At 39.4% G+C, this 26497-nt stretch overlaps 1 protein-coding gene across 1 annotated transcript in view; it reads right to left on the bottom strand.

Annotated features, from left to right (window-relative positions):
- The window catches only part of DNAH11 (dynein axonemal heavy chain 11), a 321947-nt gene that overhangs the window by 286976 nt on the left and 8474 nt on the right, over window positions 1-26497 (bottom strand). Inside the window, exons 3-8 of the mRNA XM_078059358.1 lie at window positions 25424-25624; window positions 24793-24975; window positions 23519-23618; window positions 19881-20092; window positions 12386-12619; window positions 11054-11221 (exon numbers count right to left, since the gene is read on the bottom strand). Of these exons, the coding sequence (XP_077915484.1) occupies window positions 11054-11221; window positions 12386-12619; window positions 19881-20092; window positions 23519-23618; window positions 24793-24975; window positions 25424-25624 (1098 nt within the window). The remainder of the gene's footprint in view (window positions 1-11053; window positions 11222-12385; window positions 12620-19880; window positions 20093-23518; window positions 23619-24792; window positions 24976-25423; window positions 25625-26497) is intronic.

Below are 26497 nucleotides of genomic sequence, written 5' to 3'. Positions count from 1 at the left end.
TATTTTATTTATTTTTTATTTTTTATTTTTTTAAAGATTTTATTTATTTATTTGAGAGAGAGAGAATGAGAGAGAGAAAGCACATGAGAGGGGGGAGGGTCAGAGGGAGAAGCAGACTCCCCACCGAGCAGGGAGCTTGATGTGGGACTCGATCCAGGGACTCCAGGATCATGACCTGAGCTGAAGGCAGTTGCTTAACCAACTGAGCCACCCAGGCGCCCCCAGACAAATTAGATTTTAAACCAAAGATTATAATAAGAGATGAGGAAGGACACTATATCATACTTAAAGGGTCTATCCAACAAGAAGATATGACAATTGTAAATATCTATACCCTTAACATGGGAGCAGCCAATTATATAAGCCAATTAATAACAAAAGTAAAGAAACACATCGGCAACAATTACAGTAATAGTAGGGGACTTTAACACGCCCCTCACTCAAATGGACAGATCATCTAAGCAAAAGATCAGCAAGGAAATAAAGACTTTAAATGACACACTGGACCAAATGGACTTCACAGACATATTCAGAACATTCCATCCCAAAGCAACAGAATACACATTCTTCTCTAGTGCACATGGAACATTCTCCAGAAGAGATCACATCCTAGGTCACAAATCAGGTCTCAACTGGTATCAAAAGATTGGGATCATTCCCTGCATATTTTCGGACCACAATGCTTTGAAACTAGAACTCAGTCATAAGAGGAAAGTCGGAAAGAACTCAAACACATGGAGGCTAAAGAGCATCCTACTAAAGAATGAATGGGTCAACCAGGACATTAAAGAAGAATTAAAAAAATTCATGGAAACAAATGAAAATGAAAACACAACTGTTCAAAATCTTTGGGATGCAGCAAAGGTGGTCCTAAGAGGAGAGTATATAGCAATACAAGCCTTTCTCAAGAAACAAGAAAGGTCTCAAATACACAACCTAACCCTACACCTAAAAGAGCTGGAGGAAGCACAGCAAATAAAGCCTAAACCCAGCAGGAGAAAAGAAATAATAAAGATCAGAGCAGAGGTCAATGAAATAGAAACCAATAGAATAGATCAACGAAACTAGGAGCTGGTTCTTTGAAAGAATTAACAAGATTGATAAACCCCTGGCCAGACTTATCAAAAAGAAAAGAGAAAGGACCCAAATAAATAAAATCATGAATGAAAGAGGAGAGATCACAACCAACACCAAAGAAATACAAACAATTATAAGAACATATTATGAGCAACTATATGCCAGCAAATTAGAAAATCTGGAAGAAATGGATGCATTCCTAGAGATGTATCAACTACCAAAACTGAACCAGGAAGAAATAGAAAACCTGAACAGACCTATAACCACTAAGGAAATTGAAGCAGTCATCAAAAATCTCCCAACAAAAGCCCAGGGCCAGATGGCTTCCCAGGGGAATTCTACCAAACATTTAAAGAAGAATTAATACCTATCCTTCTGAAACTGTTCCAAAAAATAGAAATGGAAGGAAAACTTCCAAACTTGTTTTATGAGGCCACCATTACCTTGATCCCAAAACCAGACAAAGACTCCATCAAAAAGGAGAATTATAGACCAATATCCTTGATGAACATGGATGCAAATATTCTCACCAAAATACTAGCCAATAGGATCCAACAGCACATTAAAAGGATTATTCACCACGACCAAGTGGGCTTTATCCCTGGGCTGCAAGGTTGGTTCAACATCCACAAATCAATCACATGATACAATACATTAATAAAAAAAAGAACAAGAACCATATGATCCTCTCAATAGATGCAGAAAAAGCATTTGACAAAGTACAGCATCCTTTCTTGATCAAAACTATCAGAGTACAGGGATAGAGGGTACATACCTCAATATCATAAAAGCCATCTATGAAAAACCCACAGCAAATATCATACTCAATGGGGAAAACCTGAGAGCTTTTCCCCTAAGGTCAGGAACACGGCAGGGATGTCCACTATCACCACTGCTATTCTACATAGTGCTAGAAGTCCTAGCCACAGCAATCAGACAACAAAAAGAAATAAAAGCCATCCGAATCGGCAAAGAAGAAGTCAAACTCTCACTCTTTGCAGATGATATGATACTTTATGTGGAAAACCCAAAAGACTCCACCCCAAAACTGCTAGAACTCATACAGGAATTCAGTAAAGTGGCAGGATATAAAATCAATGCACAGAAATCAGTGGCATTCCTACACACCAACAAGAAAGAAGAAAGAGAAATTAAGGAGTCGATCCCATTTACAATTGCACCCAAAACCGTAAGATACCTAGGAATAAATCTAACCAAAGAGGCAAAGAATCTGTACTCAGAAAACTATAAAATACTCATGAAAGAAATTGAGGAAGACACAAAGAAATGGAAAAACGTTCCATGCTCATGGATTGGAAGAACAAACATTGTGAAGATGTCAATGCTACCTAGAGCAATCTACACATTCAACGCAATCCCTATCAAAATACCATCAACTTTTTTCAAAGAAATGGAGCAAATAATCCTAAAATTTGTATGGAACCAGAAAAGACCCCGCATAGCCAGAGGAATGTTGAAAAAGAAAAGCAAAGCTGGTGGCATCACAATTCTGGACTTCAAGCTCTATTACAAAGCTGTCATCATCAAGACAGTATGGTACTGGCACAAAAACAGACACATAGATCAATGGAACAGAAGAGAGAGCCCAGAAATGGACCCTCAACTCTATGGTCAATCAATCTTCGACAAAGCTGGGAAGAATGTCCAATGGAAAAAAGACAGTCTCTTCAACAAATGGTGTTGGGAAAATTGGACAGCCACATGCAGAAGAATGAAACTGGACCATTTCCTTACACCACACACAAAAATAAACTCAAAATGGTTGAAAGACCTAAATGTGAGACAGGAGTCCATCAAAATCCTAAGGGAGAACACAGGCAGCAATCTCTTCGACCTCAGCCGCATCAACTTCTTCCTAGAAACATCGCCAAAGGCAAGGGAAGCAAGGGCAAAAATGAACTATTGGGACTTCATCAAGATAAAGAGCTTTTGCACAGCAAAAGAAACAGTCAACAAAACCAAAAGACAACCGATAGAATGGGAGAAGATATTTGTAAACGATGTATCAGATAGAGAGCTAGTATCCAAAATCTATAAAGAACTTCTTAAACTCAACACCCGAAGAAGAAATGATCCAATCAAGAAATGGGCAGAAGACATGAACAGACGTTTTTCTAAAGAAACATCCAAATGGCCAACAGACACATGAAAAAGTGCTCAACATCGCTCGGCATCAGGGAAATCCAAATAAAAAACTCGATGAGATTCCACCTCACACCAATCAGAATCACTAAAATTAACAAGTCAGGAAATGACAGATGTTGGCGGGGATGCGGAGAAAGGGGAACCCTTCTACACTGTTGGTGGGAATGCAAGCTGGTGCAGCCACTCTGGGAAACAGTAGGGAGGTTCCTCAAAAAGTTGAAAACAGAGCTACCATACGACCCAGCAATTGCACTACTGGGTATTTACCCCAAAGATACAAATGTAGGGATCCGAAGGGGTACGTGCACCCCGATGTTTATAACAGCAATGTCCACAATAGCCAGACTGTGGAAGGAGCCAAGATGTCCATTGACAGATGAATGGAGAAGATGTGAGATATATATATATATATATACACACACACACACACACACACACACACACACACACACACACACAAATGGAATATTAGGCAGCCATCAAAAGGAATGAAATCTTGCCATTTCCAACGATGTTAATGGAACTGGAGAGTATTATGCTGAGCGAAATAAGTCAATCAGAGAAAGACATGTATCATATGACCTCACTGATATGAGGAATTCTTAATCTCAGGAAACAAATTGAGCATTGCTGGAGTGGTGGGGGGTGGCAGGCATGAGGTGGCTGGGTGATAGACATTGGGGACAGTATGTGCTATGGTGAGCGCTGTGAATTGTGTAAGACTGTTGAATCACAGACCTGTACCTCTGAAACAAATAATACATTATAGGTTAAAAAAAAAAAAAAAAGATAGTAGGAAGGGAAAAATGAAGGGGGGCAAATCGGAGGAGGAGACAAACCATGAGATTATGGACTCTGAGAAACAAACTGAGGATTCTCGAGTGGAGGGGGGGTGGGGGTATGGGTTAGCCTGGTGATGGGTATTGAAGAGGGCATATACTGGATGGAGCACTGGGTGATATACGCAAACAATGAATCATGGAACACTACATTAAAAACTAATGATGTAATGTACAGTGCTGAACATAATAAAAAAATTCAGAAAAAATGAATTTCAGCATTTACATATATTATCTAGCCTTGAAAAAAAATGAAATCTCAACACATGCTGTAATATGGATGAACCTTGAAGACATTACACTAAGTGAAATAAGCCAGACACAAAGGACATTGTGTCAGTCCACTAAACATGAGATATATAAAATAAATATGTTCAGGGACAGAAAGCAGAATAGAGACCACCAGAGACTGAGGGGAGGAAGCAAGGGAGAGTTGTCATTTAATGGGTACAGAGTTTTTGTGTGAGATGATAAAAAGTGTTCTGGAAGTGGATAATACTGATTGTACAGTACTATGAATATACTTAATGCCATTTAACTGTTTAGTTAAAAATGGACACAAAAGTAAAATGTAAAACACATCTTACCACAATTTTTAAATAGGCAAAAACAGAAAAGCCTTACCTCCATTTCGATCCCTTTATGCTCTTCCATTTAAAATATAATGGCCTTAAATATTTTCAGCACATACACTTAAAACCACAGTGTTCTAATTTCTGCTTTCACTGTCAAACAATTTAGACAACTCAAGAGTACAAGGAAAGTCTCTTATTTTTACACATATTTTTCCTTACCATATTCTTCCTGGCATTCCAAGGCTCCGTTTTATCGTTTCTTCTCTGTCTTGAGCAATTCCTTCAGCTGTTCTCTTAGCGTCAGTCTACTGGTGACAAATTCTTTTAGTTTTTGTTCTTCTGAGAATTTGATCTCTCCTTAATTCCTGAAGGGTATTTTTCACTGGGTAGAGAATTCTGAGTTACCAGATTTTTTCTTTCAGGGCTTGAAAAATATTTTGCCATTTCCTTCTGGCCCCTATGATTTCCAATTAGAAATTCCCTGTCATTCAAATTACCTTTCCCCTTCGGCAAGTTTTTCCTTGTTGAAGATTTTTTGTCTTCAGTTTTCTCAAGTTTAATTAAGTCTCTTAGCATAGAATTCTCTGGGTTTATCCTTGGATTTACCTGAGTTCTTATTTCCTCTTGAATCTGAAGGTTTGTATCTCACCAAATTCAGGAAGTTTTCAGCCATTATTTCTTTGAGAACTTCAGCCTCATGGTCTTTCTCCATGTCCAATGACACAAATGCTAGGTCTGGTACACTCTCACAAGCCCCAGAAGCTCTGCTCATTCTATTTCAGTCTATGCCCTCCCTATTGTTCAGACTGAGTGGTTTCTATTGCTCTACCTTGCAGTTTGTGAATTCTTTATCCCTCCATTCTGCCACTGAACCCCATCCCTGTGCTTTGTATTTTCTTCTATTTTTCAGTTCTAAAATTCCCATTCGTTCTTTATATCATCTATTTGCTGAAAACGGTATTTCTTTACTGAGGCTGTTTTTTCATTTGTTTCAAGTATGTTTCATAATTACTTACTGAAGTATTGTTAGCATAGCTCTTTAAAATCCGTGAGAGAATTCTAACATCGCTGTCAGCTCAATGTTGCCATCTATTAGTTGTCTTTCTCATTCAGAGATCTTCCTGGCTCTTGGTATAGTAAGTCATTTTCAATTGACTCTAGACATTTTCATATTATCTTAGGAGACAGTGGATCTTAAAACTTATTTTTGCTGACTTTCTCCGATACTGTTCCAGCCTCCTTATTGCAGGCAAAGATAGAAGTCCAGGTTCTCATTGGCATCTATTAATACCTAAGTGTGGGGAGCTCTTTACTATAGCTGGGCATTCAAGTTCCCCATGTGGTCTTCACAGATCCCACAGTATAGGTGACTTGGTTACCACTTGGCCATGGTCAAAGTCCTGACTCTCCGGCAGCTTCCTCTGACACTACCCCAGTGGGGTAAGGATGCTACTGGATGAGGAAGAAAGTCCAGGATTCCCATGCAGTCTCCACTGACTCCACCAAGAGGGAGCTCTTTAGTGGCCAGCCAAGATGACAATCACAGCTCTCTGACTGGCCAATCTCTGGCACCATCCCAGTGGGGTGGGGGGCTGAGGCACCTATTATAGACTGTTTTTTTCTTTTTTTAAAGATTTTATTTGTGTGAGAGAGAGAGAGAACAAGCAGGGGTAACGGCAGGCAGAGGGAGAAGCAGGCTTCCTGCTGAGCCGGGAGCCCAATGCGGAACTTGATCCCAGGACCCTGGGATCATGACCTGAGCCAAAGGCAGACACTTAACTGACTGAGCCACCTAGGCATCCCCAGACTTGTTTTAAGTCTAGGCTCCCCACTCGGTCTTTGCTGGCATGAATGGGAGTAAGATACATTTTCTTCTGTGGGGTTTGGCTGAACTAGAGAAATTATGTCTGCAAGTTTTCTTACTATGCTGCCCCCTTCTTAAGAGAGAACAGGCTTTTACTGGGGCATTTTATGTCTCTGCCCATTGGTGTTTCCAGGTTGCCAGTGTATCCAGTCCCACATCTAGGTAAATTTCAGGTAACAAGAAAGGTCCCTAGCCATCTGGCCTTCTTTCAATCCTACAGTCTTATGTTTATTTTATATAAAGTAATCAGTGCTTTAGTCCTACTTACTAAAAGGTATAGGGAAAAGTACATCTATTTCATCTTCCCAAAAGCAGAAGTTCCTAAATGTATCTTTAAAGAATGTTATCTACTACTTTAACATTTAAAAATAAATAGTACATAAATACAATGGAATAATACGCAATTGTTTCACAAAAGTAGGCAATGCTTTTGTAGTGATACAAAAGGACTGCCAAAATATACTAAGTGACAAAAGCAAGGTGTAAGTGATGTGTAGAAAAGGCTATCTGTGCAAAAGCAGAACACAAAAGAATCCATACATGGATTTGCTAGTGCATGAACCAAGTATCTTTGGAATATTATACAAGAAACTCATAATGGTAGGTGCCTTTTGGGAAGAAAAAAATGGAAGATTAAGGAAAAAGCAGGGTAAGAAGGAGACTACACTTTTGCACATGTTATGTTTCCAAAAGAATGTCATGGTTTTTTTTGTGTGTGTGTTTTTTTTAAGATTTTATTTATTTATTTGACAGAGAGAGACACAGCGAGAGAGGGAACACAAGCAGGGGGAGTGGGAGAGGGAGAAGCAGGCTTCCCGCAGAGCAGGGAGCCCGACGCGGGGCTTGATCCCAGGACCCTGGGATCATGACCTGAGCCGAAGGCAGACGCTTAACGACTGAACCACCCAGGCGCACCAAGAATGTCATGTTTTTAAAGAACAAATTTTATCTTGAAAAGTAAGCAGGTGAGACATATGAAAATCCTGTAGATGGCTAACAAGTTTTTACCACTAAAATTAGAAAATGCTACATATAGTAATAGAAGAATTAATCATTCAGTAGACTAGAACAGAACAGAGGACTAACTGTAGGAATTGGAATACAACCCAGTATAGATTAACTAAATAACAACTTTGAAAATGTATTTTAAATTCTGGTATAATGACAGACTAGAAGCAAAAGACACAGGGTATCCTGGATCAGTCCACCTCGGGGCACAGGTGCTCAGGTCAATTCCTCCAACTGCAGCCACCACCCCCAGATGAACTTATTCATTTCAATGAGGAGACAACAAGGGAGGCAAATACTGAAGAGTCAGAGTGGCACAGGGGAGAGAGTGCTGGACATGGGCTTCAGAGTTCGGGGCTGGAATCGGTTCCACTCCCGGGGGATGGTGTCATCTCAGGTAATTTTCTTGTTATCATCCGCCTGGGCATCACTCTCAGGGTTATAGTGAGAATGAAGCAGGAATGTGTGAAGATTCTGCACAATTCCTGGTACCTAGCAATTATTCAGTAAATATTAATGGACTCTGATTAACAGAGACTAAGTGGAGCTAAGACATTACTCTCACCAATAGCCACCACCCTTGATTAAATAAAATTCTCCAGATAACTAAGCAAGTAACACCTCAAAATGACAGCAAAGCAAAGCTGCTGAGCCTAAAGTCATCTGACTAGCTATTAAATACAAACAATAAAGCAAATATCTTAGCAAGTTTGTTATTTTAATACAATACTGTTGTGTCTACATTCATTTAATATGAAGCTTGCTAAGAGACTAGAACATAATGATTCCAGCGACTAAAAGGAAAGCATAATTGTGTAGTGTGATAGAGGTGCTAATTATCATTACAATGACAATAACATAATATATAAATGTATGAAATTAACAAGTTGTACACCTTAAATATACACAATGTTATATATCAAATCAATTTCAACCAAAAATAAATAATCTAAGTCTCTCCCCCATAATTGTCTAAATCTCAAAAGTTCCATAGGAAGAAGTCAAAGAAAATACTTGAAGTGATCTTTCTATTCAAAAATAATTGAGAAACCCAAAAATATTTTTATGGATATGCCTGAGAAAATCCCTATGTTCTGTAGGGACCACAGTGGCACACCTCTTTTGGCTGATTATAGGCTTGAGATTGATTGAAAGAAACAAATACTAGCATATCCAAAAGCAAATTAGCAATTATTTAATTTACTGAAACATATTTAAACCATTATTATACCGAAGTTATGATATACTCAACTGTTACGTCAGCACTAGCGTATATTCACCGGGGACCAGGGAACATGCAGAAGTATACGCAGTGGGTGGAGAAGGGTACGGGGTGGGCATGTGGATATACCTGTATGAACATACTAGGTTGGAAGTATTTTGAGAAAATGTCTCATAAAAATGACCAACTGAATTCATCATAAAAATCAATACAATGAATTCAGCTAAAAAGCACCAAATAAAAAATTTATTAAGCTAAAAATACATAATCATTGCAACATTCTGAGGCAACAATGATAACCAGGACACATGCAAAAAAAAACAAAGCTCGGGATGCCCAGGTGGCTCAGTCAGTTAAGCATATGCCTTCAGCTCAGGTCATGATCCTGGGGTCCTGGGATCGAACCCTGAGTTGGGCTCCCTACTCAGTGGGGAGAGTCTGCTTCTCCCTCTCCCTCCATTCGTGCTCTAATAAATAAAATCCTTAAAAAAACAAAAAAACCCAAAAAGCAAAACAAAAAGCAAAGCTCTTCAACATAAGCAAAGCCATTAAATGAACTTTTGTTAATAAGTATTTTAAGGAAGGACCAAAGTCAAGGAGCTTCTCGGTTCTCTTCTAAAGTGAAATAACCAGAAAGGACAATGAAGGAGAACTTCAAGGGCAAGTTACTGATGTCTCAACCCAGACACGGACATCAGAAGTAAGCCTGGGGGCGCCTGGGGGTGCCTGGGGGGCACGGTCGGTTGAGTGTCTCACTCTTTATTTCGGCATGGGGCATGATCTTGCGGTTGTGAGACCAGAGGCCCATGTTGGGCTCTGCACTCAGCGGGGAGTCTGCTTGAGATTCTCTCTCTCCCTCTCCCTCCTCTGCCCCTCTCCCTGCTTGTGTATGCACTCTCTCTCTAAAATAAATAAATCTTAAAAAAAAAAAAAAGAGGAGTAAGCCTTGCCCATTTTACTTGCAAAATAAATGGGGCTTCAAAACACTCAATACCGAAATACAAATACCAAGCAAATATGTAGGTCAAGAGCGAATGAGTATTGTATTCGTCCTTGTTGGTGACTGTGCCAGGCTTTGGGCAGACAGGAGGATAAATTCAGGACCTTTGGTGTTGCCAAGGTGGTGACATCAGCTAAAGCTCGCCTTGTTCTCCGACCCCGGCACTCTGAAAACCTGCCAGGCGTTCTCATCATGAAGAAATCCAGACTTTGCTACTCCAATGCACCTGAGGATCCCATGCCCGGCGGGTCTCACACTCCTCTGCCACGTTGCTTAGGAGAGCTAAGCCAAGGCCCTGCCAGATTTCTGTTCCATCCAGATTCACGGAATGCCTGCCAAGTGTGTGAGACATCTTACCAGGCTCTGCAGATGAGCTCAGGCTCTCAGTCACCAGGGTCCTAGGCTCCTCCTACTTTTGCACAAAGTAGCAGGACACACAATGGCTGTGTCCTCTTGCCATTACTCCACTTCCCAAAAGCTGACTACAGTTCAAAAGGATTAAGTTTGCTGACCTTGTCTTCAACAAGGCTAACTCACTGCACTTGTGCATTACAATCAATTATTTGACCAAATATAAACACAACAGTGAAGAAATTCACATTCTATAAAAAACAATGAAGACAAGAGCAAAATCTTTTTTTTTTTTTTTTTTTGGTACCTGGACTTCACCGTTCTTGGCCAACAACTGAAATGAAGCTATTCTTATCCTAGAGCTGCAGGGATGCTCACAGGTAACTCCCCAGCTACTAATGTGCCGGGAGTGGCAGAAAACAGAAAGCACCTAAGTCTGAAAGCTTCCCCTTATTTCCTTGAGCCTGAAATTATGAAACTACAGATAACACTAAAGAAGAACAGTAAAAATATATGAGACAATATACATCTTAATAATATATGTAGTAAATAGATTGAAACTAAATGTTCAAATAGACCAAAAAGTTATCAAGTGATTCAGGAAAAGGATAAAATAAAACACACGAGTTACAGAGACATCAGATAGTCACATGGAAATGAGTTAATGTGAAAAGTTCCTTTTCAATACACATAAGCCAGAAACAAATCCAGATTGAGTCCACTGTTCCATTAGAAACAGTTGTCAATGTTCTCAACTCCTAAATGCAAAGGCCTAAGTTCCAGTCCCTGATCTACCACTAAGTAGATAAGAGACTTCGGGCAAGTCATTTAACCTCTTTCATCCTAGAGAGATTGTACCAGATGGTACCTATTACCACTGTGACCTTTCATCCTTTCTAGCTTTAAAATTATAGGGTTCTATGAAATGAAAATGCAAAGGTAGAGTATTACCGTATTATTGTAATCAGATGGGTCATAAGTGCTCTGTTTAAAAACTTCACACAGTTCCATAAAGTCTTCTATCATCTCGTGAATTTGGCCATTTAAAATCGCTCCTTTGGTACCACCAAATTCAAGTCTTTCCAGCTTTTCAAATTCCAATATTGTGACAAATATATCCTTTGTAAAAACACAGTACAATAAAGATCTTTCCACCATCTTGGACAGGACAGGAGCATTTTAAAGTTGCAAAGAAAAAACACTTTCAGGCATTCAAAAAATCAGTGAGTTAATGGACACTTACATGACAGAAAATCATTAATGATTTAAATGAACAAAGTTACTGTTTTCAAAATCCTATTCCCATTTTCACATTTCCTAAGAATTTTCTAGCAGTACAGGCAAGACCTACTTTGCCATAGCTAAACCTATGCTTCCCTAATTTTACATCCTTCCAATCCTAAGTCAGATCCCCAGGTAAGATCTAAAATCCTATCTTCAGCCGCCCCCACTTGGCAGTGAATCACCTCCCTTACTGAAAGGGGGTGTAAGACTGTTAAGAAAGGGGGGCCAGTCACCCGGAGTTAGGCATTTAGCAGTCAGACTTTGAGAGGCATTCAGGCTGATGAAGGGATGGGAATTTTCAAAACATAAAGCTCTCATTTTGGATGAAATACAACAAATTTTATGATAACAAGAAAGTCCAAACTTGAAAGAGCTTTACAAAGAGTCTAAAAGGCACTACCACTAGATCCCCTTGTTTAAAAAACCCCTTAGCCAGTTGGCTCCAACTACGTGCGCGAACGTTTGTCCATGCGTGTTTTCATTCAGTGTTGTTTTTGAAGTATCTGTAACACATTTACACACAGCACGTGTTTCCATATTTTTTATGAAGGGCTTTAATATTTTTTATAGTCTGTATATTTATATACTAAAAGACAGTGTGGTATTTTAGATAATCAAATGGGTTTTCCAAGTATAGAATCCCAATGTCAAACATATAAAGGAAAAAAAGATACAGTTTAGAGATTCCTGGTTTACAACAGTCTTCCAAGGGCTTAAGTTAGAAGTCAGAGGTCACTAATACATAACAGAGTCTCACTTATACTCAGTATACTAAAAGAATTAAAAATGCGTTAAAAAAAAAACAAAACAAAAACAAAGGCAAAGCTTATAAAACCACCCGAACAGCACTGGCCTTGTCAGCACTTCATAATAACTGAGAAAGATCTCCCACTCTCCCATCCAAATAGAATAAACTATCTCCTGAATGATACAGAAAACTACAAGATTTTTTTTAACCCACCCACCATATGAATAAATCACAAGTCAATAAATGAATACCTCTATTTTCATGAAACGGTCCAGAAACTTGTCAAATCTACAAAACACCAGTTGAGACTGGAAATCCCATGGTTTTAGCTCCTTATTTCCCTTAAAATAGCTTGCCAATTCTTTTCTATAGTTGAAAAAAGACGTTTTGAAAGTCTTTAAGATGTTAATGGCCACCTGAACCTTTTCCAAAGAGTCTTCAACTTCTCCTTTCAAAAGGTCTTCAGGTGAAAGGTAAGCTATTGCCTAGGATTTAATAAAAGGAAACTCTGATCAAAAATATGTTTTTAAAAAGTCTACTTTTAGTGAAAACACCTGTTTCAATGAATCATTTTATTTTTTTTCAATGATTCATTTTTTTAGAAGATTTTATTTATTTATTTAAGAGAGAGCATGGTGGGGAGGCTCAGAGGGAGAAGGAGAAGCAGGGAGCCTAACATGGAGTTCGATCCCAGGACCCCGGGATCATGACCTGGGCTGAAGGCATACACTTAACCGACTGAGCCACCCAGGCGCCTCTCAAATAATCTTTTTTTAAGATTTTATTGGAGAGAGAGAGAGAGAGAGAGATAAGCACTTGGGGGAAGTAGAGGGACAGAGGGAGAGGGAAAGGGACAAGAAAACTCCACCCTGAGCCCCGAGCCTGACTTGGGGCTCAATTTCATGATCCTGAGATTATGACCTGAGCCCAAACCAAGAGTCAGACACTTAATGGATTGAGCCACTCAGGCGCCCCCTCAATGAATCAGTTTTAAATGATACAGGTCTAGAATTGGGCTAGCAATGCTGTGAGACAAAAAGTAAATTCTAGAAATTCATACACTTGGATTTCAAGACATACTTGTATACATTAGAATAATCTACAGGAGACTACAATTTCTGAATATACTTTCTAGCAATGACTACGTCTCTGCTGAGCTCTGCAGGTATGACAAGGGTATAAGGAGAATTTGCATGGGTGTATTCACTACAAATATTCTGCATCATTTTTCCTTCATATAAAGAAATACACAAGCCAGAAGGGGAACTCTTGAAGACCATGGACTTTAAAAATATGGTTACCTTACCTGGTAGCACTGGGTCATTTGTAAAGGTGAGAAAGAGCTAATATAGTTAAGGGTATCGCTGGCAATTCTTTTAGGTTAGCAAGCATCTCTTCTGTGAACATTATAGCACATGGAATCTAGTGGAAATAATGCCATATAAACTAGTTTTAAGTAGAGGAAACGGAAAGGTGAGGAGGGTTTTTAAAAGAAAGACTCATGTAGGGGCACCTGGTGGCTCAGTGGTACAGCATGTGACTATTGATCTCAGAGGCAAGAGTTCAAGCCCCATGTTGGGCATGGAGACTACTTTAAAAAAAAAAAAAAAAAAAAAAAAACTGACATAGCAGATTCATGTAGCACTGGCCAAATTCTCATAGGTCAGTCATCTAGGTACCTTCCAGTCCTTCCTTATGTGTATTTGTTAGGAATATTCAGAATTTCCCTCATTAAGGACCTCAAGAAAATATGAATTCTAAAGGTTCTTTTATATTCTATTTCTTCCCAAAGCATCTTCAACTCATATAAATCACAGGCTTAAATTGTGTGCCTTGAATGTTGTGGTTGCTTACAAAGTTGTTACATATCTCAGTGGAGTACGTTATGAAAGCCACTGAGTTCAACCTACCGGATGGAAGGATTTTTTTTCTAAATGTAGACATATTATTCTCCTTCTCCCATTAATGGCTACAGTTTTACATGTAATATAGACTGTGCCATAAATTTGTAAGTAAGAAAATCATGTTTAGTTTCTAAAACCCCTACTGATTAGAATCCTTTGAGTTCGAGCTGTAGATTGCCAATCTATGGTCTTACTTCCCACTCCGACTGCATGAAAAAGTAACTTTTACGTGTGAGCTGCTAACACTGCACAGAGAACCCCGAAGAGAACCACCAGTAATCCCTTAGCAATGTGTGTTATAAAGGAGTTCACATTTTGGTATGGGCTAGGGATTCCAGAGACCTTTATCTTTATGTATTCTTTGTAATAAATGTGTCCTATATCCCTTTAGGAAGCTTAAAAAAAAAAAAAGTCTATGAAGATGACTCAATTGCCTTCTCTGTTTCAGGAGCCCCCTGTGACTTAATTACCTAGATCTAATTTAATTTCCAGGCAAGCCGTTCTTATTTTCATTCTTACTCTTCCTGACAGACCTTCACACAAATGAGACAATCACAGCAATTAACCTCCCCAAGACAAGGGTACAGTAATAACAGTGCTAATTATCCTCGATCAGAAAATCCAGTCTATACCCTTTCAATGGGCAGTAGGGTGTGTGAGGGAAAAACCACCAACAGGAGGCAGGAGACCTGGCTATGATCCAGTTAGGGGCCACTAACTGCTTTTGTGATATTAGCTAAATTATCTCAGAGGATCTCAGTTTCCTCATCTATGAAAGGAGAGAGATGAATTAAGTGAACCTCAAAATCCCTTTTAGCTCTTCAACTCTGAATTCTTTTCTGCTCCCTAGAGCAGCTCTCTGGAGCAGACCCAACCATGTGTACACTATTCTCCCATACTCAATGGTATCAGCACACAACAAAAAAACCCATGGGATTTAGGATGAACTGGTCCCCACTTCAGCGGCCTTATACACCAAAATACTGCTAACCAATTTATTTACCAATAAGCCCATTAATCAATTATTAAACAATTTATCAGTGATACTATGTTAATTGGATGCCTGTCTCCCTGCTGCTGCTTTTCTTTTTTATGTGCTTTTATGGATTCTTACTTTTACTCAAACCTGACATCTCTTTTCCAAGCTCACCTCTCAGACTTAAACTTTTCTACATCTAGTAGCTTTTTTTTTCAATGAAGATTTTAATCATTTATTTGACAGAGAGACAGAGAGAGTGAGCACAAGTAGGGGGAGTGGCAGGCAGAGGGAGAGGGAGAAGCAGGCTTCCTGCTGAGCAGGGAGCCCGATGTGGGGCTTGATCCCAGGATCCTGGGATCATGACCTGAGCCGAAGGCAGATGCTTAACCATCTGAGCCACCCAGGAGCTCCTTATCACCTAGGATTTGAAAGGCAATATCCATAAAAGAGATACCAAGCTATGGAATAGACAAAGTGGTGGGCCTAGAGTGGTAATGAGGTACAACAAACAGTGAGTAAAGTCAGGTTACCAGAGAAAAGAAGCAAGTCATAAGAAAAAAAAAAAAGAAAAAGAGACCATTATCAAAACTCCAGTATGCCATCACATGAGGTGGCCAGATGATGAGATGATGCCTTTTTTAAGTCTGGCCTAAATGACTGTTAATGGCCACCGTTAGAAAACAAGTGAAGAGAAATATTTACTTCTAAAATAAAAAGATCTGTAACTGGAATGCCTAGAAGGATCAGTCATATAATGAAAATGAATGGAGCCAACCAGGAACAGCAGCAAATGGTGGAGACCATGGTCACCTAGATAGCACATGACCTTTCCAAAGGGGTACCTGAAGCTCTCGCAAATGTTTTACTGTAATTCACCAGCTTTGAGCAATTACATTTTTTTTTTAAAGACTGTATTTATTTGAGAGAGAGAGAGAAAGCAACAGCAGGTTAAGGGGCAGAGGGAGAAGCAGGCTTCCTGCGGAGCAGGGACCCTCAGATCATGACCTGAGCCAAAGGCAGAGGCTTAACAACAGAGCCACCTAGGTGCCCCTGACATAATCTTTTAAAAAAGAATTTGTAAATATCAAAAATTATTCAAGAATCATGAAAAGATTATACCCTTTGATCAATGTCAAGAATTTATATTAAACCAATTATCCAAGTTAAGGAAAAAGGACTCTCATATAAAGTTATTTATTGCTTTAATAGAGGAGACTGGAAGCAACCTAAATATCCAATAATAAAATAACTTTTCAAGGAGCTAGTAAAAAAATAATCACATGTATGATAAAATGCATAAAAATGTGTAAGTTCTCAGAATGAAATATAAAAAAAGGTGAATTTTATGGTGATAGATGTGGAGTATTTCTATTATTACAAGTTTTATGCAATGAAAATATTTTACAATTATCATTAGTACACCACATATCACATTCTAATTAAAAATCAAAACTGTTGGGGGATGGATGAAATAGGTGATGGGGATTAAGGAGTGCACCTGTGATGAGCACTGGGTAATGTACAGAAGTGTCCAATCACTACATTATACACCTGAAACTAATATAACACTGCTAACTACTGGAATTAAAACAAAACCTTAATAAAAATAAATGAATAATAAATAAAAATCAAAACTATCATTTTAAAATATGGAGCCTATAATGGTTAAGAAACTCTGCCACTTAAAAACTGGGTAACCTTAGGAAAGCTATTTATCTTCTCTTGACTTCAAGGGATTTTTTTAAATTATAAAATGGATTACTCATAGTACCTATATGTCATAGTATTGCTAGGGAATTACATTTGTAGTTTTTGTAAAGGCTTAGAAGAGTTCCTAGCAAATAAAAGGCACTATACAGTGCTTGTTAATATAAGAAATAAAGTAGACAGCAAATCACTGGGGAAGACTTGGGGAGAGTTCAGCTCTTCAGAGAACCCAGGTATGAAAGTTGGCCCATTACTGATTTGTGATTCCTAACATGTTGAGACACATTACAACCAAGTCCACTTGACAATAAAGAAAACCAGGTCATCGGAACATTTGGACAGAAGCCAGAAACACTAAGCAACAAGGGAAGCTACATTATTTTCTTGGGAGCTTGGCAAACTGGCCACTGACATAGACTAGAGACCAGGGATAATAGGTTCACAGGCTTACAGGACTTCTTATAAGCCACCTACTATAATTAATAAATAAATAAATAAATAAATAAATAAATAAATAAATAAAAACCACCTCTGAAGTTTACACATTAGCAGGGCTTTGTAGTAAAAGTTTTAATAAATCTCAAAATGAGATGAAGATCCTTTAAAAGGTGTATAGCAGAAGTTGTGAGTCTAATTGTTGACTCTTCAATAGGGATTATGGTCTTTAACATTGAGATCCAAAGCCATTAGGACCCAGCACACTTGTTGAACAACGAAGAAAGAAACAGAACAAAGCCAGAGGAGAGAATAAAATATAGTAAGGAATGGACCTGTCATCTCCCATCAATAGCTACAACTAGTTTGGAGGTCAGTAGCTTAGAACTAGCTTTGCCTGAGCCTCTATTAAATGCCACACAAGGCACTCAACTTAGGTGACCTCTTGATTCTCAAAACAGCCCATGAACTGGGCATTATCCTCACAGATATGGAAAACTGAGGTTTGAAGAACCAATTTAACTCCCCCTTCAGTGTTTCAATTAGAATTGAGTTGAGGTTGGTCTGAGCCCACAGTCCTTTTCCATATACTCCAGCTCTTTAAAAGCAGAGAGAAACACACACATTACTAACTCAATCTCACAATCCAGAAACTCTAAACTGCCAAGTTAGGAGACCCATTCTCTAATCTCGATTTCACCCTCAATTCTCAGGGAAATTTAGCAAATGATGTCATTTTTCAAGTCTCAGGTAATTCATCTAATAAAAATACCAGGGACTGGATTGCAACACAGTTCCCAAACCACTGCTGTTTATCCTACAACAATGTTCTCTTTACTGCTTCTAACAGCAAGCTTCTGGGGCCTGGGGCAGCAGAAGTTACAAGCTATTCGCCTTGTCTGCGAGCACACTTTCAGGGTTCCAAATGCCCTCCAACTTACCCAAATGTACAGGAAAGTATTTTTATTTTCTATGCGAGTCACAGTGTCAACACCACTGGGAGGCATTAGTCTCGATCTGAGATTTAGGTCAATCACAGTCACCCACCCTCCTCTGAGCAAGTGACCCAGAACTGTCCCCAGCAGCCTATCTCCTCTGCCACAACGATTGCTCCCAGAACGGAATTAGAACCCACTGGACCAGAACTAAGAAAGGACACCCTCTTTCCGGGGGAAGTTCCTCTGCGAGAAAGATACACATCTGGAGCTACTAAAAGCCATCTTACTTAACAAGTGATGAGAATAAAGTCAAACACAATGACCAAAATGGAGGATGGCTGGGAGCTTTGAACTTATTATCGGAGACCTCTGAAACAAGCTGTTCCAGAAGCCACTGCATTCTTAGACTTGCCAGTTCACACAAATTTACACCTTTTTTTTTTTTTTTTTTTTTTTTTTTGCTTCAGGTTGTCAGCTGCAGCTGGAGGCGCTCCACTTCTCAGGGAAAGCATTCCTAACAACTCAAAGTCAAAGCTATAGACAGAGATTCTGCTTCTCTGGCATTTGTTTTACAAAAACTCCTTAGTGGTTCAGATACACACCTTGCTTACGGGGCTTGCTACGGTGAGAATGTCTCCCCCGCAAAATTCATATGCTGAAGCCCTAATCACCAATGTGACTCTCTAGAAATAGGTCTTCAGGAGGTCATTAAGGTCAAACGAAGTCATAAGAGCAGGACCTTAATGTGATAGGACTGTGACTTTGTGAGATCTCTCTCTCCACCAGGTGAGGACACAGAGAAAAGGCAGCTACGGAAAGCCAGGAAAAAGAAACCTCTCACCAGAACATGACCATCCTGGCACCTTCATCTGAGCCCCAGTCTCTGAAATTGTGAGAAAACAACTTCTGAAAATAAAGCCACCCAGTCTGTGGTATTTCATTACGCAGCTCAAGCGGACTCAGACACACCCCCAACTGAGAACCACTGGGTTATGTGCCCTCCAAGTATCTTTTAGCTCTCAAATTATATAATATTCTCTGATTTTATGGACCCATGAAGAATTAAAGTTCATACAGAAAATTTAAGCAGTCCAATTTTTTAAACATTTTCCAAGTGAAGAATAGAGAAACAAATACAAACGAGATTTTTAAAGATCAACTATGAATCAATTTTTTAAATACAATTGCATTACTATATTTTCAGCATTTTTTTTTTGCAGCCAGGTTCTCTTACTTTACTTTCCAAAAGTCTTCCATCAGTCAGTGTTCCTGTGGAAACCAAAGGGAAAGCTACGAAGAAAGGACTATGCCTATCTGCCTTTTATTATTTATTTTGTGTGGGGGGGGTGGTGGAGTGGGAGAGGAGCAGTGGAGAGGGAGAATCTCAAGCAGGCTCCATGCCCAGCGCTGGAGCCCGACACAGGGCTCAATCCCACAACCCTGCGATCATGACCAGAGCCAAAATCAAGAGTCAGACATTTAGCCAACTGAGCCACCCAGGCGCCCTATCTGCCTTTTATTAAAAGCTGCCTTCAATCTCTTTGAAGAAAGGTAGGGTATTAAATCTAGTAACAAACTGCCCTTTGAACGCACTGGACTGATTTCCAGAGCTTCTCAGCCATTTAGAATAAAAAAATCACCTGGTCTTTGTTACCATAAAAGTCCTTTCTGAAAAAAGGAAAATGGTATTCTTACTATAGATTAGATTAATTTGCTCTCCCTTGGTTTATTAAAACCTACCACACGGCACTGATTGTTCTTCCTTTTTTTTAATACTACATACCTGGTCAATGAAGAGATTACCAAACTCTTGCAATAAAATTATAATCCGAGCAGGAGTATTATAAAACTTGGAATGACTCCAGATGAGGCAGATGGTATGAAATAATGGGGCAATGAGTACACGGATCTGCGGGAATTCCGTCTCCTGGAGACACTGAACATGTCTTCTCAGGGGTCTCAGGTAAAGCTCTACATCCTGGGCTTCCAGGAGCGCTGAAAGGAAAGAAAACCACCATGAATGTGATGCAGTCTCTTTTTCTAAATTCACTTCACAAGTTCAACAAAACAATGCAAAAGAACATGGCTATACTTATGCAGTCATCTTTCTTTTTATGTGGCTTATCCCACAACTGAGCTACTATGGGTTTGGAAGGCTTTATACACAGTCCGTGTGGAGCAGCCATTCAAGAGAGCCCTGGTGTAGTTACCTACACAGCCCAAGTAAATCATGACGCAAGACTCAGTGGGAAAACATATCTTTAAGATCTAAGGAACTTTACTCAACTCCATGAAACCGCAGGAATAAAACAGGTCTGCAAAGTGGTTGTGACTTTATGGTTGGGGTTACAAGCTCATCCCTAGAATGTTAATTCCTCTTAGGTACTTGGTACCAGCACAATTTTAGCGTCTCATCCCAGTGTCCTATGAGAGTAACTCAGGCAATGACTGTGGAATTCTAGATTATTCAAAATACAACTACTGGGGCGCCTGGGTGGCTCAGTCGTTAAGCGTCTGCCTTCAGCTCAGGTCATGATCCCAGGGTCCTGGGATCGAGTCCCACATCAGGCTCCCTGCTCAGCGGGAAGCCTGCTTCTCCCTCTCCCCCTGCTTGTGTTCCTGCTCTCACTCTCTCTCTCTCTCTGTCAAATAAATAAATAAAATCTTAAAAAAAAAACAAAAACAAAATACAACTACTAAAATTGTTAAGTACAGGTGATAAAAAATGTTTTGGAACTAGAGATAAAGGTTGTAAGACATTGTGAATGTAATAAATGTCATTCAACTCCACAATTCAAAATAGTTATCTTTATGTGAAATGAATTTTATCTCCATATTAAAAATCATTATGCAGGGTGATTTGGGGGGGTGGTGGAGTGGGAGAGGAGCAGTGGAGAGGGAGAATCTCAAGCAGCCACCTGGGTGGCTCAGTCATTAAGCGTCTGCCTTCGGCTCAGGTCATGATCCCAGGTTCCTGGGATTGAGCCCCGCATTGGGCTCCCTGCTCAGCCGGGAGCCTGCTTCTCCCTCTCCCACTCCCCCTGCTTGTGTTCCCTCTCTCGCTGTGTCTGTCAGATAAATAAAATCTTTAAAAATAAATTTAAAAAAATCATTAAGCAGGGTGAATAAGGAATATCTCCCAAAAAAAATCCGTGTACTCATTGCCCTATATATATATATGAAGAAAAATATTATTACTGCTTAATGTAATCCAAATTTTCTCTTCATTAAAATTAGTCATTTTAGGGACTCCTGGCTCAGTCAGTAGAGCATGCAACTCAATCTCAGGATGGTGAGTTCAAACCCTACACTGGGTGCAGAGCTTACTTAAAAAAATTGGGGCGCCTGGGTGGCTCAGTTGGTTAATAAGCACCTGACTCTATTTCGGCTCAGGTCATGATCTCAGGCTTGTGAGATCGAGCCCCACATCAGGCTCTGGGCTGGGCATCGAGCCTGCTTGAGATTCTCTCTCTCCCTCTTCCCCTCCCCTCCACCCCTCAACCTGCTCCCTCAAAAAAAAAAAAAAAAAGTCATTTTAATGTACCCTAAATCAAACTGCATTTTGTTCCTGAGACTGCAAATACCTATGATTAACTGAAAACAGGATTTACTTATGAAGGTAGGGAATGAAGTAAATTCTTATTTTCTGGTGTTATGCCAAAAGACTCCTGTCCAGAGGAGGGGAAAAAAAAACAAAGCAACACAAACAAACCTGCCAACTTTTTTTTGGCTGTCAGAGTCAGGAATGCACCCACTCCTATTACTCCACTTAACATATAACCCATTTATCTGTCCACCTAAACAATAAAGACCTCGGAAGAGAGAGAGCATCCAGGAAGTATTTTCTTCCCTGGTTGTATTCCTGTTTTCAAATTAGTGTGTTTTTAATCATGTTTATTTCAAAATTAAATAATCACATCTGCTAAGTGCCTTTAAAATACGATAAGCACATGTGGTGATTTCACAAGTCCTCAAGGACACCCTTGAGAGGGGCCTTCCACCTCTAACTGACAATGGCTTTGGGCCACTTGTTCTACTGAAAGTGCTTATGTCTGAATCTCGAAGTCCATGTGCTCCTCAGGCCCTGAGTACCCCTGGGATTTGTTCCTGCAGAAGCTTTACCCACAGAAAACGTTCATCTTATACTAACACATAAAAAATTCAAGCAGCTTCTACTTACTGAGGACACGCTCACTGTGTGCCTAGTACTATGTACCCTGTATATTTTATCTTCAATCCAATGGTTCTCAGCCAGGAAAGGTTTTGCCCCCAGGGGTCATCTGGCAAGGTCTGGTGACATTTTTGATGGTCACAACTGCAACAGGGGGAGTGGGTGGGAGCCCGGGACGCTGCTCAACATCCAGCAATGCACGGAGCAGCTCCCTACAACAATCATCCTGCCCAAAATGTCAATGGTGATAAACACTGACAAGATTGAAAAAAAAATGACAATGTTTTGAAATATTACTCTAATCCTCAGAATAATTCTGCAAGGAAGGTGTTAATATGCCAGTCTGGCCAATGAAAACCAGAGGCTCAGCAAATTTAGGATGTACTAAGTGGATCTGGGACAGGAATCCTGATCTGACAGACCTTCAAACCCAAATATTCCCCCTCATGATCCCTTTCCCAACAGAGCTCCTGGGGAAAACCCTGAAGAGATAACAATGAAGTGTATTTTAAGTATTTCCTAACCTTACATAGTTATATTAGAAAGAAATTAAGAACTCATTTTCTGTTAGAAACCAAAAAAGCTATGCCCCCAAATAGCTTACATTTTCAACATTTAAAACTTCAGTCTCATATGTATGCCTTTTTGCTTAAATATGCCTCAAGAAACATGAGGAGAAACCAAGAAACAAGAGGGCTGTCACCTATGTGTGGAGCTGACACTGGACAGTGAGGAGACAAGGAGACTTTTCACTGGAAATTCTGGTTTTTAACCGTATGCATGCACTTGTTCAAAATTCAGCAAACAAACCTCCTCTATGTTTAATCCTCACCAAAACTTCGATGAAGACTTTGAGCTCTTTTAAGCTAAGTAAGCGGTGGATGCCAAGCACGAGAGACTCTACCAGAGAGCTATGGGATTAAATGTAGCCACACTGTTGACTAGGAAACCCCTATGTTGGGCTTCCACTCACTCCCTGCAAAGGTCTTGCCCCTACACACACACACACACATTCCCATTAGAACTTCCATCTGGAGCCCATTTGCCACGTCCCCACAATCTATTCTAGAAATAGTTCAATATAACTGGAGAATGAAGTACTGATGAAGATGAATTTATCCTTAAAAGAGTCAAGGGCCATCACTTCATGAACATGTTAACGGCAGAAGGGTAGAAGAGCCTGGGCGGGCAGGCAGGGGTCAGATCAGGCAGGACACCAACACCAGGCGAAAAAAAACCAAGAATCTTACCATTTTTCACAGCCGTGAAAATGTCCTTCAAAGTTGGAAAATAGCTGCTTTGTTTAATTTTCAGGATCCTAACCATGTTGAGGACAATAGGAGCTCGAAGCTAAATTGAAAAAGAAAGTGTAGTAGAAGCTGGATTAATGACTAAATAGATGCATTCGGTAATAAAATACTTCAGTTCTATTCCACTCATGCACAATACACACAGCATTTCATACACAAAGACTTATCTGGTTTCAGGTTGAAATTTTTTTAACAGCATTTCTTCCTTAAGCTTGAATTTTATTTTACATTTATAGCTCTTGAGTTTTCAAAAAGTGTGTCAATTTACACTTCATGTGTAAAATGTTAAATTTTCCACATAAAATTTCTTGCTATGTTTCAGAAAATCTGAGAGACATGTGAACATGCAAATGAATGTCTTAATTTTCAGAACATTAAATCAAGTAATATGTAAGGCAAACACAAGGGGAAGCAAAGTTAGCTCTTCCAAAGCTGTATCTCTCCACCAAGCAAGACTCTACTCCTTCCTAAATCAATTCAATCAACTAAATTAAATTTTACCATCTTCAACATCTCCCTGGGGAACCACTCTATGCCACAGTGTTTCCAATTATCAAATGCTGTCAAAATATTCTCAAAAAGGCAAAATTACTTTTAATCCCCATTTTTACTTTTTTTTTTTTTTTTTTTTGAAAAAGAGAGAGAGAGCACGCACAAGTTGGGGGTAAGGGGCCGAGGGAGAGGAGAGAGAGAATCCCCAGCAGGCTCCATGCCCAGCTCCGAGCCTGATGCTGGGCTCCATCTCACGCCCCTGAAGGTCATGACCTGAGCAGAAATCAAGAGTCAGAGGCTTAATCGACTGAGCCACCCAGGTGCCCCAATCCCCATTCATTTTTTTTTTTTTAGAGAGAATCTTTTTTTTTTTTAAAGATTTTATTTATTTATTCATAAGAGACAGAGAGAGAGAGAGGCAGAGGAAGAAGCAGGCTCCCCGCTGAGCAGGGAGCCTGATACGGGACTCGATCCCAGGACCCTGTGATCATGACCTGAGCCGAAGGCAGACGCTTAACTGACTGAGCCACCCAGGCACCCAATCCCCATTCATTTTTAAAGTGCACACCATATAGAATTTTGGAATGAGAACAAACTATTAAGTCACCAAAGACAGTATGTTGAACCTTTCAAGTGATTAGAAATCGTTGCTCCAGAAGCCAAATTCTACAACTGACTTTGCTAATTTAGCTTACAAGCAATTTGTAAGGCTATCTACTTACTTGGTCATAAACGCATGATAGATTCTCTCTCCTCATCATCCAGAAATCCAGTTCAGTTTGAGGATTCGAGTGAAGACCATTCAGCAAAGGCTGCCCTGAATCTTTCTCTACAATCTCTTGGATTTGATGTGACCATTTAATAACCACAGACTCAATCGCATGGAGTAGTGTCCTTTCATTTACCTCTAGCGTACAAACACTGAAATGATCAATAAAATAATTCAAAAACCAATTACCTCATCCAAAGGAAGATAGGACTTGGAAGGGAAGCAGTATTTTTTCCATGAACTAGTTTTCCAAATATAAATATTTCAAAATCAGATCCTTTATTTTTATAGCCTCAATTTCAGTTGTAGCATAGACATTATAAAACAAATGATCATATCCTCAAACCATTATTGCCAAAATAATTTTGTTGACATCATGGCAATTGTTACAGCTTGCTTTTTGGGCAGTCTGCTTATAAGAAGGATACTTTGTAAGGAAATAATATATAGGTGCTCTGCACAACTTTTTAAAAAATAATATAGTTCTAATAATTCTCTATCTTACTAATAGTTTTCTGGGGATATGATACTAATTGGGTATGTGGGCTTTCCATTTTAATATCCTATATAAACCATAGCATTACATACTTGGTCTCAGAGTATTTCCGATCCGGGTCCATTTTCCCTGCTATCGTGGGAATTGGTAGAAGAGTTCTTCTCAACATTTTGCCCCGAAAGACATGCATTTTACTTTTCATGACTTCTAAGTGGCATTCCATGTCTTGTGAAATGAAACAGGACCAGGATTTATGGTTGTTCCTATTAGAAAGAATTGGCACTAAAATCTACAGAAAGAGAAACATTTTCAAAAGAAGTTAATTTACAGACAATGTACTCCTTCAAAGATTTTCTTGTCACACAAAATCGGCCACAAAAACCACTCAATTTCTTAAATATTTTCCTAGGATATCAAATTTACAAAGAGAGGACAAAAATCAGTATCCCATTTAGACTTCGTCAATTAGACAAAACCTTTCAAAGTGGAAATACAATGCGGCTTGTTCATTCATTTACCCATTCATCAAGCATTCGAGGAGGTTCCCAATGACTCAAACACGCATAAACTAAGCACAACCATGTCAGGTAAGCAAACGGCTTTCTTCATGCAAACTGAGCACAATGGCAGGTACATAAATGAAAAAAATCTTTTTGAATCACATCGAAGCAAAAGTAAATTAATCTTCTCAAGCCCTGAGTGGCATACCAGTGGATTCAAGTTTCACAGTCAAAAACATGTTTATTAATCATATGGCCCTTTTTTGGAACTCCCTCTACCATTAAATTGGGAGCATCATGTATGTGAAAGCCTTCAACAATTATTTTTGTATTCCCAGGGCCCAGCATATGTTAAGAATTTGTTGAGTGAATGAAGTTATTAGCCTCTTCTTGCTTTCCCACCACTTTCTAGTATCTCCTAATTCTCAACACTTTTCATTTTTCTGATAATCCGCCAGGTGTACCGGCATTTTTCCATAAAATTGCCATTAGCTAAAATGCTCAGACTATAATTACTCCGCCTTTTCAAAGTCTATTTTGACAATACAATCACTTTTGTTTTCTGACGGTGGTGAAACAAATCTCTCCAAATTTTATTATTACATTTTCCTGCATAGCGCCCACTACGTGTCAAGCTAGGAAAACAGCAGAGTAAGAAATAG

Source organism: Halichoerus grypus, chromosome 12, assembly GCF_964656455.1.
Source record: "Halichoerus grypus chromosome 12, mHalGry1.hap1.1, whole genome shotgun sequence".
In the NCBI taxonomy this organism is placed as follows: Eukaryota; Metazoa; Chordata; class Mammalia; order Carnivora; family Phocidae; genus Halichoerus; species Halichoerus grypus.
The sequence above is the reverse complement of the archived record's forward strand: the minus strand, read 5'-3'. Positions and strand labels throughout refer to the sequence as shown.